This window comes from Pezoporus occidentalis, unplaced genomic scaffold (assembly GCF_034315485.1).
Source record: "Pezoporus occidentalis ecotype Australia unplaced genomic scaffold, CSIRO_AGI_Poc_V1 ctg108, whole genome shotgun sequence".
NCBI lineage: Eukaryota > Metazoa > Chordata > Aves > Psittaciformes > Psittacidae > Pezoporus > Pezoporus occidentalis.
The window spans coordinates 3,631,013-3,645,502 of NW_026912865.1; the positions used below are offsets into that span (position 1 = coordinate 3,631,013).

Genomic DNA, 14,490 nt, shown 5'->3' on the forward strand with positions numbered 1-14,490 from the left:
TATCCACTGCAGTGTGCGCTGCAGGGCTGGGATGTCCTGCATTTCGTGAGAAATTGAAGAAGACAAATAGCTCCGTTTCTGCCAGGAGGCCCCAACAAATGCTTCCTCTACCTGAAGCTGGAGCTAGAGCACCCAGGCCCGTGCCTCTTCACACAAAGGAGGAGGGCAGGCGGTGGGTAGGTGGCCAGACCAAGCACAGGCCTGAGGAGGAGCACAGGGCTGGGGCACGGGTGAGGTAGTGAAGGCCAGAGAGCAGCAGCTGTGGGGCTGGTGTCCCAGAAAGGGGCTGCATGCAGAGATGTCGGTGCACAAAGGCCTGGGCTGGGAGAGCTAATGTAGCAGCCATGACCATGACCTGCTGCTGATGAACAAAGCCCGCAGACAGCTCCACTGCCCACCCAGGCTGGGAGGCAGGCCAGTAGCAGACAGCCAGGTTTCTAAAATAAACAAGCCTTTTATCATTATTATTATTATTAAAACCACACAAAATCTCCAGTTGTCTGTCACTGAAGTTGCCCTTGATGCAGAAAAATTCTTGCAATTCTCTTGAAATTTCCATTCACCAGAAGGCTTGCCTTCTCAGGCAAATGAAGCTTTACTAGGGAACATCACATAAACAGCTTCATTTCGAACTGAGCTCTTGATGCAATACAATAAACAGAAATAAGGTTTTACACAAAGCGACTGTCTTACTGCCTGTTCCTGTAGCTTTGCTGGCTGTTCTCAGCTCTCTCTCTCTAAATGATGTTTCATGCTGTACATCAAGCCTGAGCCTCTGCATCTGCAGCCACAGTTCATGAAATCAGCTAATTCAATCAGCAGTGAGAGCTGCTGCTTCACAGCTGCAGCAACTTCTGCAGTCCACCCTTTGCATGCAATAGCTGCTTGGGAAGTAAAATCGAATCCCACCCTCATCCTAATCATCACTAGATAATCCTGCAGTAGAAGGTACATTGACATTGCCGGGTTTTGTTGTTGTTGGGGGTTTTTTAATACACCATTTTCTCAATTTGAATGACCCCTTAAAAAAAAAAAAAAAAACCAAGCAAGCAACTTTCCAATCTATTTCCCATCACCCCAGAGCAGAGTCTCAACATATTCTTATTACTATGAATCTGAAAATTCATTCAGTTATCACAAGTTACCACTATCAGCTTGTTCATATAGATTTTTCCTTCAGTCAAAACCACATCTCATTATTTATACAGTATGGAACAAGTCTTTCCTCCACACTACTCAGCATGCTGACCTTCAGAGCCTCCTTTTCCCCAGAAAAAAATCTTCAACTCTGTTTATCATGGGAAGAACTTCACAAGGTTTCTAAATTCCTCACACATATAAAACCTCCTATCAAAATGAAGTTCTTGTGACCTGAGCCTTCCAAGCTAACAACAGACACTGAGATTTTCCCACTTAGTGTACCTCAAGTATTGTGTTCCAAAAAATATCCTATTTTATCAAAAGCTGAGTCCACCAAAAGTCATGCCCTTATGCAATATGCATGTACAATAAACACATCCTACAGACTTAGAAATACTACAAGTATGCATTAGTGATCTCAAAATAGATAGGTCAGCTGGATCTGAGCTACATTTGCTTCTTGCATAGGTTTCAAGGGAATGTCGCCTTAACTACATCTGCATTGCATTAAGGCAAAACTCTGAATTACTGAAGGAGGGAATCATTCAGATTTAAAGTGATTCTTGAAGGGCAGGATTGTCATAAAAACTGGGTTGCAAGATTTACAAGTTAGCCAATAGCAGAACTTAGTCTAAAAATAATAAAAAGATAGAGCTACTAACAAAATACCCTCTAATTCTAATTGAAGGCTGGGCTGACTTTTTACACAACCAGAAATTTCAGCAGAAGGCCCAATTGCCAAAGCAAGGAGCTGTTAATGAATTAAAATCAAAAAAAGAAAGCATACAAGAAGCAGAAGCAAGGACAGGAAACAAGGAAGAGTATAAAAGCATTGGTTAGGTGATGGTATCAGGAAAGATGGAGCCCATCTAAAACCTCAAGCTGCTGAAAGGCATAAAGGGTAAAAGGAAAAGAATTCTGTATGCATGCTAGTAGCAGACTGAGGTTCAAAGGAAATGAGAAGCTACTATTGAATGGGGGAGACAGATAACCTGGTGGTAAACAATATAGTAAAGGCTGACATACTCAGTGATTTTTGCCCCAGTCTTCAAAAGGCTCCCAGTCCTCCATAACATACCTGTGCAGTTTGAGAAAGGAGGAAGCACAAAAATAGGGACAACTTACAGAAACTGGGTGAATTCATGTCTACAGGGATAGACTCATGGAAGGATGGTGAAAAAACTGAGCAATATGATTGTGAAGCCACATCATTCATAGAACATGTGATGATCCAGAGGTCAATGGGAAAGGGATTGAATATTACAGCCATCTTTAAGAAGCGTGCAGAGGGAGATCTGAGGAACTAATGATGGCCAGCTTCAACTCAGTTCTTAGAAAGACCATGCAGCATGTCTCCCTAGGACCCATTTCCAAACAAATGAAGGACAAGAAGGCAGTGAGGAAAAGTGTGGATTTACAAAGGGTGGAGCAGCTCTGACACATCTGATTGCTTCCACTAATGAAATCACTTGTGTGGATAAGGGAGGAGCAGTGAATATGATGAATAGCCTTCGTGACTCCACACATCAAAGCCACCAGTTTTATCATTGTAAAAACTTCTGCAATGCTGACAAGTCACAAATACCCTTCCACAGCTGTTCTTCCAGCCTTCAAGGTAATTTGTTTCTCTTTCCTGGTAATCTGGACCTCCTCACACAGGTTTGCTTGTTTTAGATGTTTCATGTCATGGGACAGGTCTCAGCTGAGTATTCTGCAGAGCTGCTTAACTCATTTGTACAACACCTTAGACAGTGATTAGGCGCAATGATCCTCTTGCTCTCTGAACTAATAATTCCTTGTATATTCCATGGGGCTTTTTCTGCAATTAGTAAATGAAACTGGAGGTATCTGAAGCATTCATTCAACACTAAGAACCCTAACTTAACACGTTTTCTTGTGGATATTTTACACCTCCAAGATAATTGGGTTTTTTTTTACATTAGTTCCAGTTGGGTGAATGTTTTGGGCAAGTCTTTGTCCAGTCATATAGATACAACATATTTCCTTTGGTCAATCACACCTTGCATGCAAATCTGTGTTTCTGCTTATTTTGATTCTTTTTAGAGGATAAGGATCAAAATATGATCCCTCTGCTGAATTCCCTCTCTTGTGTTTATTTGTGCACATTTTACAAGTTCACCTTTTTAAAAGATGTTTTGTTGCACTTGGGGAGTTTCAGCTTATTCCATTAAAACATTTTAGATCAGCTCCTTGTAGCTTTTCTTTCTAGATTATTTCTTAAAACATCAAAAATGCTTATGATAGGTTCTTTACTTTAAAGGGTTGTCATTATTTTCATCATAAAAGTTCAAAATGGAAAAAAAAAAATAACAACCAGAAACATTGCTGTGTTTTTCTAAGTGAAGGTGAATTTAACTCAGATTCTACACTGATTTGACCTACACTTACACGGATGTAGAAGAGGAATCATCAAAGACGCTTGATTACACCAGTAACTAGCGTAATTGAAATCAGACTCAGGACAGAAGCCTCATGCATCTACTGCCCTCTCGAGGTTTGTCAAAGGTAACGCCAGCAATTAAAATCTTCCTTCTCGCTGGGAAGCTGTGAAATACGTACCATCCTTACCAGGCCTGCTCCTACAATCCCACAAAACCACGGAATTGCAGCCAAAGTGTGGCACGGCTTATTAGTTAGCATTAGGTACAGATACTCGTCTCAGAAGACAACATCTTTCTTTAACCAAAGCTTCGATCCCACGGAGGATTAGCATGAACATTTGACACATACACACAGCAAAGGAACCACTTTTTTCCATTGGGAGCAAATTTACAAAAGCAAATTATTCATTTGTGAGATTGGAGGCAGAAGCTGTGAAAGTATTCTTTGATTCTTGTAAGGACATGGGAACTCTCAATTGCAATGTGCAATGCAGTATTTCAAATAATACTTACGTATTTCTGTCAAATAAAACAGTTGCGTCTAAGATTAGCAGAAATCTGACTAAAACAGATGTCCTATTTAGTCTGTTCAGCTTAATTCCAAGTTATTTCAAGCTCTGCTTAGAGTGGCACTATGTCATACGTTACCGAATATATCTTCTCAAAAAATAAATCCAGACTTATTCATACACATTGCTTAACTAGGACAAAGGATATTTCCCAGGCAGATGCAACTGGCCTACTATGAGGACCTGTCACTTCATGGATTTCAGATACTTACACACAGGGAACAATTTAATTATTTGTTTAATCTGCATTCAGTCTACTGATTAAGATGGATTTAGCCTTTGAAACTGTTCTGCCCACATGTGATCTTTTCCGTTAAAATAATCTCGGAAAATATTCTCTGCATGTTTATAGGTTTAGTTTTGCACAGGGCCACAAAGACAGAGGCTGACACAGGGAGCGGAGAGCTCTCAGTTCGTATCCCACAGCTTATAGGACTATTTCCGTGCGGGCTAGAATTATGTGGGATAACAAGTAGCCTTTAAAGCTGTACATTTTCAACACCCTTTTAAGTCAAAAAAGCCATCCAGACAAGGTCCTGGGCAAGCAGCTGGAGGTGGCCCTGCTTGAACAGGAGGGCTGGACAAGATGACCTCCAGAGGTCCCTTCCAACCTCACCTTTCTGTGATTCTGCGAAAAGTCGCATACACAGTAATGGGACTGTATCCTGCAGCCTTGGTAGATTACCTGCAATTACCAAATCTCTCTCGATTCTGCAGTTATGTGTGAGGGTTGTATGCTTGCTTTCTCAAGGAAGATTCATTTATATCCCTTAGCCAGAAAGAGATTGTTAGGTTATTAAGACACTTAAACAATCACTTCAATCTGGAAGGAGCAGCCATCAGTTTGTGCATCTATGTTCAAAAGCATCCTGTCAACGTGTGACTAAGGCATTTGATAAGTACAAACTAAAGCAATTTCAGTTATTCCCAAAAGAAAGGCAGTAACATTTATGTGCTAAAATTTCAGCACAATCATCTTTTTCATTTTAGTCAGCCAAATTATAAAGATAGCAATCACTGTGTGCTTGGTTCAATTTACCTTTGATGGACTAAAAATCAGAAAATAGGACTGAGTAAATCTATTTATCACAAACACACTGAATAACCTATTCTGCAAAGGTTGCAGTAGTCTGCTCCTCCACACATCCATCACACAGCTTTAGTTCTGGGGCATTTTGCCTTCCCTGGAAACAGGCATTAACAACCACTTGATCTAGGATGCCAAACCAATGTTCATAATCAAATGAAAGCTCCAAGGTGTCTTGCTAGTTTTGGGGGTTCAGTTAGCTTCCTGTTTGGAAACTAGCAAGGATTTTTCTGCTCTGATTAGCTTGGCAGGGACTATGACCTTGGCATTCCCTTAAAATTCTTTGCTATGGCAGAAAACCCCAGGCACTATCCTGTATTTTTTCTCTCTTCTGCTTTTCTCCCATGACACAGAGCAAATTTCATCTTGCATTTGTGGTAAAAAATATTAGTTCTGCAACAGAAGTTAAAGTAACTTTTGTGGCTGACAGTGGAAATGGCACAAAGTAGACCTGCCTGAGCAAAAAACCTGTTACACAAGTACAGTTGTGGCGGATTAGCTCCAATGGCAATCTCTCTTTCCATACCTGTCCTTACTCCAGTGAAATAACACTGTATCTTCTGGAAACAGTTCTACTTTCAAAGAGCCTAAAATCCTAATTTTCTAAAGGAGAAAATACATGTTCCAGTAAGTTCTGTAATGAGTTAGTGCTCTCACTTTCTGCTTTTACAGTTCCATTGTTTGGTTGGGTGCCATGATTTAAAGGGTGTCATCTCCATTTACCTCCTCCTGCTGGGGAATGGAAGCAAGTCTGAGAGAAGTTACATCCTCTCAGGATGTAGCACTGCTCATGCCACAGTACTAGATCCATCTGGGCTATTTTTCCCCTCAGTGCAGTATGAAAATACCTACAGGGGGAGGATATATTACAGCAACTTGTACGGGAGGGTCACATTTTGATCCTAACTAGACTGGCATCATTGCTTGAAACCACGAGTTCTTCAGCAACTAATAGTACCAACCTGGCCCTTTGCCTGACAGTCTGGATGGCTGCCAGCACCCCTCCTTACAGCCTTTCACATCTGCTCTTGGACAAACAGGAAGGGGGCTCAGCAGCTGGGCTTCCACACAGACAGCAGCTGTGGTAACAAGAGATCTGAGAGTCATTCGCTGCTCTTTTAGCTGTTTCATGGGACATCAAGAAAATGCAACAATATTTTGCCCACCTATAAATTTCCTGTGAGTTTTCTGGAAAACTTAAATGCAAGTCCTTCTAAAAAGCAGTGCTAACGAAAACACTTGCTCCAGGTGAATAAACACTAACAGTGCTACAAACCATTTATAAATTCACGTCATTAACCAGGTGTGACATGCCTGCAGATTAGGATAGCTCAGTTTATACTTTCCATGTTTCAATTAGTAATTTAGCTATCCTGCAATGCTGACATTAGGGACAAGAAAGGGGAAAACAAAAAAATCCCTCTCTCATGGTAGCACTCACTCTGTTCAGAGCCAAAGCTCGAATATGTCTGTGCTACTACAGGGAACAGTGGATCAGGCACCAGCCCCCAGTATGCAGCTGAAAAGGAGCTCACAGTTAAATCCTAGAAATGTAATCACCTCTTCTTTGGTACTTTATTAATTACATGGGCTACTTCATACCAATCTAGTGTCACCTAAGCTCTTCTGGGACTCCATCTAGCTTCAATTCTTCACACACGGCTATGGTCCTGTGCTAAATTTTTATTAACAACCCTATAAAAGCAATACAGTTCCACATACTATCTGCAGACTATGAACTGCGGCTCATGAGTCACTGGCATCTCTCCTGAGGCTGAAAGGTTGGCAACCACACAGAGGTGAGCTCTAACCTAGAAGGAAGTGCATGTTCGGGGACCTCAGAGGCCACCCCCGCCTTATTCTGACCACATTTCAACAACCATTATGGTTCCAAGTTATCCTGATAGCATAATATATATGCGTGCTTTGAAAGTGGCCTTGAGTGGTTGTCTGTGCCTAGTGTTAAGAGAAAATAATTACAAGGCTGCCATGCCTGGGCTTTGGGAGATGCAGGCTCTTTTTCTAATAAAGTATATCAGGTTTTGGCCGTTGTCTAGCCAAAGGAACTCCCCCTGAATGTGCATCGGAATGAGGAGTCCAATGCATTAAGCTGACTGTAGAACATGCCACAACACTTATTCCTCCCTGAGAAAGGCAAAGGACAGCCTATTGCTTGTCCCACACACATCAGCGTTCAAGCAAACTCTTACCCCCCTTGGTGGCAAATGTACCATACAGCTGGATAGCTCCAGGCAGTCCTGGAAGAGGATGAAAAGACACACACAATGGACTATCTGCAGGTGTTGGGTCAGCCTCTGTTGTTAAAGTAGCCAGTGACTATTTTGCTTCATTACTAAAAAATCAATTTATGGACATTAATGTAATTGTTTATCTTTTAGCATCATGGTCCTTTCTTCAGACAAAAGCTTAAACTATTAGGCACAATCTGCTATTTTAAACAAGATTTTTACATTAAATTCAGAGCAGAGCAACAGCTCCATTAATTTTTCCATCTGTTCTGTTCAGGCTCGTTGGCTTCCATGTACCATTTAACTTTTGTATGAACCCAAAATGCCAAAAGCTACACGGAGACAAATTCTATTGTGCTTAACAATCTGACAGAAGGATAATACACTTATCTACCTCAGATTTAGTAGAACAGCATAGGCTCTTTGTCACTGTTCACCAACTATTATTTTTAACCAAGGGAAGTTTTCCAAACACACTATTGTGTTGGAGGCAGCCACGGGACCACTCATTGATGCCACAATCTCACAGACCAAATACAAGGGCTGACAGTATTCGTATTTCTAGCAAATCTGTGTATCTTTATGCAATTTAACTTCAGCAGAATGACTGGAATTCCTTTGTGCTGCTCTTTATGTGTTCTCCTGCTGATCTGCAGTCCCTCTCCAGGCTTTGTGCATCTCCTGCCAGCATCAGCATCAGCCTGTTAGGAGTGGGATGGATTGAGGTTCTCCTTCCCAGTCAATTTTAGTTTAAAGCCTCTGCACCAGCTTGGCAAGCCTGTGACCAAAGCTGCTCTTCCTCTTCTGTGACAGATGGACCCCGTCATTTCCCAGCAGACAAGGTTTCTCAGAATGGGTCCCGTGTTCTAAGTAGCTGAACCCCCAGCTGTGGCACCAGTCCTGTCACCATTTGTTGATTTGTCAGATTTGACTGGCCCTTTCAAATCCTTCCCTTTGGCTGCTAAATGTTATAATGAAGAACAAGACTTAGCAGCCTACAGTTGGACAGACATGGGCTTTTGGGAAAGAGTCAGCATGCTCCCTACAAAGGAAAATCCTGTCTTACTATCCACACAGTCCTCAAAAGAGGTGAATAAGTAGAAGGATAAAGGTAACACATCAGATACATTTTGATTTTCAAAAAGCCTTTAACACTGTTAAATACTTAAAGTTACAAAAGAAGCTAATGTTGCAAAGAGACTGGACAAAAGAGCCTATTACAAGGTGAAAGCTGGTTACAGGGTAGGAGAGAAAGCATGAAAAAACCCATCCATTATCATGCCTTGGCAATGAATTCATTTATTAGTCAAACAGTATTTAACTGTTAAATAAATGGGACGTATTTAGTGTTAACAAGAAAATGTTTTTAAGCTGTTTACTAGTTAAACAAAACAAAGTCAAGAGGGCTACTGAATTTGTATCTCCAAAACTGACACTAGTGTGAACAGTTCAGTAACTCTGGAAGTTAAAGTTTTATACCAATTACTACGTGAATGAAAGTGGTGAAGTTACTCTAAATTTTATTATCATTATTTTATTTCCACATTTCATTTCAAGCACCAACAGAAACCAGCACAATAAATACAGAGAGAGAAAGAAAAACATGTGTTTTATTTGCATTGAGGCAAAAGGAGCTCGTCTCATTTAGATCAAAGAGATGGAGAGCAACTGATTTTAATCAAGTTTTTGAGAATTTACAGAAAAAAAGAAACAACTCATGCCTATAACACCAGCAAATGTTTGAATTTCCTATGTCAAAACTCTCTCTTCCTTCAGACTTGGCACAATTTTTTATTGCCCACTACCACATTTCAGATCTTTACTTGTTATAATGTATCACCTATGTAAACATCTGGTTCATGTGTAAACTTCAACAAGTAGTTGGGAAAGCTTATTTTATCAACCCAAAAAAAATCAAGTATGAACTAAATACCAAATTAACTACATCATATTCTATATAATACTGTTTCAACAAGAACTACAGCCTGTTGAATTAATAACAAAAAGGATACTGAAAGCAGATGTGCAGTCATGCATTAGTGTAATAATATTAAAAGGCAATAGCAAAAAGGTAAACATATGCATTTTTTTAAAAGTGTACTCACCAAGACAAAAATCAAGGCCATACTCTTAGTTCATTTTGGTAGTGTACAATTTCTTCTTAGCTCAAGCTAGAAGTGTTAACTTCTGAGCATATTCACCTGTTGCTTGGTGTTTGGTAAGAGATACTTTGACAAAAATACAACATGTGGATTTAAATTTTGTGCAATAACTTTTTTTTTATTTTGTCAGTTCAAATTCTTTATGTGGAAATAAAAACTCTGCTCCCAAAGAGCCAAGTAGGGTAAGTGGGAAGAAATATTTGAAATTAAATAGAATATATCTGCAGGAAAGAAAAGTTCAGCAGCCTAAGTCAAGGGACAGAGTTAATACTATTTTTACATGCTTTTTGTTGCTTCTTTGTTCACTTTGTGCTCAAATTGAGTGAAGAAAAGTAGTCATATGGCAGCCTGGAAAGCTCGACATCAACAAAGATTTCCTTTATTGTTCAATGTGCCTTTGTAGTGCAGAGCAGAATTAGCCTCAACCGTTCAAAAAGGAAACTGAAATCACATCTTAAAGTTGCTATAAATGATTTCAAAGTAATTATAGTATCATAGTAATCAAAATGACTGTTCTTTTTCTTCTAATTATAGCTTAATCTACAACCTGCCATTTTTACAAACTGCAGTTCACATTAAAACATTTGCTAATAACAAAAGCTCTTCTTTGAAAACAACACTGCTTTACATCTAGTCAGGCAGCTTGTGCATATCAGAGCACTCTGTCAGAAGAGACATGGAAAAGGGTAGAGGAGACAAAAGCTGAAATACGGCTACAGCTTATCTGTGCCTTTAATGCACTGCAGAATCTCAGGCAGCACTAGAAACAGCAAGTTTCTTCAGATGATCCATAAACACTTGCAAGCTGACATCATCAGTGAGAATGGGTGCTCCAGACTCCTATAAAATAAAAAGGAAACAAGGGGAATTGATTATACTCATTGTGAAGAATAAGGCACAACAGGTTTCAGTAAATAAACACTATAAATTTAGAAAGACCTTAGAAGTGTATCATTGCTGAAATCCTCTAACAAAATCAGCAGACTGTACATTTACATAAATTTTCATATGTTTACATAAATTAAGGCATAAACCACAAAACTCCCTTCCATATTAATGCATATGGCAATGAGCTGCAGTATAGCAAGATACTTACATCAGCCATACCAAACTCCAAGTTTCTGACAGCTGCCAAATAGTAACTTACAAATTTTTAAAAGTAAATAAAACTTCTGTACCACAGTTTTTGTATCTTTCCTACCGCAGAGGAGGTGACAAGGATAAGAGAAACAGAAATATGCAAGTGACAAAACTAACAAATCAGTATCTGTCAGTGAAGCTCAGAGATATCAAAGTAATAAAAGGAGGAAACAAACCCACCAAGGGTCTGATTTGACACTGAATGAAGGTCAACCAGCTTTTATCAAGGAAAGGTGGGCCAGATCTCTCCTACAGCTCTGTGCCACCTCAGAGAAACAGCAAAAACAACATCTGAAGGTCATGCCACTGCAAAAATCGGACCACGAAAGATTAAAAAACAAGCAAGCAAGCAACGACAAAAAAAAAAAAAAATCTCACCATTTTTGGGCGGATTTTTGCAATTTTTTTTTTATCTCAGGAGTAATTTTCAGAAATCCTATTAAGTTCAAAATGGTCATCTTTTAATGACTATTTTTAAACAAATTTAAAGTCTAAATAGAACAACAGTTGGCAACTCTGCAAATGCTACATAGCAGTTCTCTTCACATCATTTGAAACCAATCTGCCATTACTTGCATTTGTAGATGCACAAAGAATTCATACAGATCTCAACAACTCACCCTTTTCAAAGGTACAAAGCACCCATAATTTCCAAATTACATTAGAACTCTCTGAACTCTTACATCTTCTGAAAACACAGACATGAAAGTCTTAACAAGGATGCTTAGAACTGGTGCCCCTTTTTGGGAACTGGCCAAAACCAATTTCCAGTTAATGATCGAGGGTCAAACCCAGGACCAGTAAGAGTTCTTAGATCACTACAATACATTTGACACAATATACAGCCACTCTCAGTAGAGGCCCACTAGATCATCTGCTAGCTGATGGTGGCAAAATGAGAATAAAGGATGTTCTACTTGCAACCCTGCCAAATGCTAACCCTGAGCTCCCTAGGAAGCCACAAGGGAACTACAAGCAGTTTAATTCTGGGGCAGGATACGATTTGCCACCTTGTGTCTTACTCCTGGAAGGACAGTACATCAACCTCTAGCAAATAAACCACGAAACGAGCTGATAGACCCATAAGAAAAGAGATCCCTTACAACGTTGCAAGTGGTAATCCAGGGTAATTAAAACCAATGCACACACTTATTCCTGAAGTTGAGCACCTCACCAAAAAAACTGAACACAGGCAACTGCTGTCATCCTGGCTAACACCAACAGCAGCAGCTTTACTCTGAAGACTAGGAATCCTTCATTATAGTCAGTAAGGGAGCAGAGTATTTTATCTGCTGCGGAATAAAGTGAAAACCAGCAAGGTCACAATGCAGAAGTCATAGAATCATAGAATAGTTAGGGTTGGAAAGGACATTAAGATCATCTAGTTACAACCCCCCTGCCATGGGCAGGGACACCTCACACTAAACCATGTCACCCAAGGCTCTGTCCAACCTGGACCTGAACACCGCCAGGGACGGAGCATTCACAACTTCATTGGGCAACCCATTCCAGTGCCTCACCATCCTTACAGTAAAGAACTTCCTCCTCATATCCAATCTAAACTTCCCCTGTTTAAGACTTAACCTGTTACCCCCTGTCCTATCACTACAATCCCTAATGAAGAGTGCCTCTCCAGCATCCTTACAAGCCCCCTTCAGATACTGGAAGGCTGCTATGAGGTCTCCACGTAGCCTTCTCTTCTCCAGGCTGAACAGCCCCAGCTTTCTCAGCCTGTCTTCATACAGGAGGTGCTCCAGTCCCCTGATCATCCTCGTGGCCCTCCTCTGGACTTGCTCCAACAGTTCCATGTCCTTTTTATGTTGAGGACACCAGAACTGCACACAACACTCCAAGTCTGAGAAGCACATGAGCATTGGCTTTGATTTTTCACAGATCACCTCAAATTTTGTTTTCTGTTCATTCAAAATTTTGATCCAATGCATACAGTGAGAATTTAAATTTAATTAACAGTGTTTTGGTGACAGCTACTGGGCATTTTATAAGATTTGTGCTATTAAGCTCTTCTTTCATTTCAAACTGCAAAATCCCCCCAGTTACCAAAACAAGATTAAAAAAAAAAAAAAACTGAAAGTAAAGGCAATCTCAAATAAATGTTATAGCCAATATAACCTGAAAATTTCCACCACATCTTCAAAGACTAACCAACACAATACAGCTGTACGAAAAGTTTACCATTATTTTCTGAAAAGGTTTACTATACCATATAAGGCAGCTACTTGCTAAAGTTTTAAAAAAATCTTTATTTAAAAACCAAACTAGTCAATTCATCACCTCCTGAAACATGGTTTCAGTGGTGTGTGGGTGCCCTCTTCAGGTAAATGTGGACCAACAGATTTTTCTATACACTTTCAGCCATGCACAAAACAAAACTACATGTAAAAATCCCAGAAGCTCATGAGAAAAACAAGAGCAAAACCAATTCAGTTCAGAATTTTCTCCCAACAGTTACGTTTCTCATTTCATAAACTACATTTGGTTCAACTTTGTTCACAAAACACCCTGCAAACACAGGAGGGTATTATGTTGATCACACACACTGCAATGCCACTAGGGAGATAAACAGACCGTTACTTATGTTACCCTAGTACTGGCTTATTTTCAACTTTAAAAGGGAAACTCATCTTTTCTAATACATATCAGAGTCTCACTTGTCCAGCATGAACAGTTTTCTCAGAGATCAGTTTTGTATTTGCATTTATATTTGGACTAGTGTTTCACTTGCTTACTAATTAAAATGAGCAGGAAACAGCTGTCCTGTACTGCTGGAAACACCAAACTTCAAAAATTTCCAGGTAATGTCTAGATAAAATTAAGACCTTTCAAACTACAGGATTTGTGTGTATGTTGTGTAGGAAACATGATGAAAAGCAACACTAACAGATTGCTGGTTAGGTTATCGACTTCAGAAGCAAGACAGCTGGGTTCAAATCGTGCTGTCCCTGACTCAGTACAAAGTTTTCATGTATTTTCACTCTGGATCTCAGTGCTATTTACTGCCAGAGGCTTTGTCAAAACCAACAGCTCCCTGTGAAAAAGTGCCCTGATGACACTCATCTGACAAACATCACTGGCATAAAATTGCTATAGAGCACTCACACTCATCATCTGAACACTGTATGCCCTTCAGCAAAATACTCTACAATTACAGTTAATATGTAGCTTCAACTCTCTGATGCCATTACATTTTCATGAGAAAATGACGCTGCCCCAGCATTCACCCAACACAGAGTTTCTCTTCCCACTATAAAAGCTAAATGTGGAAGGAGAACATGGAACTGGGATGCAGCATTCAAGAATACAAACTGCTTCAGAAGGTTTAACTTTCAAACTCGCATAACTTCATTCCTAAAGACAAGATTTGAAAAACTGATTCCTGGTCACCTGGGCCACAAACATTCTGAAAAACATCAGTACACTGGTACTGGTGTACTTTCCAGTTCTTGCTTACAACTAATTTAAAAACTTATTTCCCCTAATGCAAAAAGGTCCCTTAGTCTTTATGTGTGGTAAGTGTTCTCATTCTAAGGAATCTGAAAGTATCTGTGTAAGAAAAATGGCTAGACACGAAAGCAGCCTAACAGAAGCTTAAAATAGCAACTACATCATTTTCGTCTAAAGAAATTACAACCATTTTTCTTAACTTCTGCAGTTCTGGTGACATCAGGCCAAAACTGCATTTCATACAATCACAGAATGGCTAGGTTTGGAATGCTCCAGAAG

General features: G+C 39.8%; 1 protein-coding gene across 3 annotated transcripts in view; it reads right to left on the reverse strand.

The window, feature by feature from the left end:
* Window positions 1-8,961: 8,961 nt before the first annotated feature.
* SEC23A (SEC23 homolog A, COPII coat complex component) overlaps window positions 8,962-14,490 on the reverse strand; it is a 28,334-nt gene continuing 22,805 nt past the window's right edge. For all 3 annotated transcript variants that reach the window (XM_062623734.1, XM_062623724.1, XM_062623743.1), the window contains exon 20: window positions 8,962-10,449. In XM_062623734.1, the coding sequence (XP_062479718.1) occupies window positions 10,360-10,449 (90 nt within the window). In that variant the 3' untranslated portion in view covers window positions 8,962-10,359. The remainder of the gene's footprint in view (window positions 10,450-14,490) is intronic.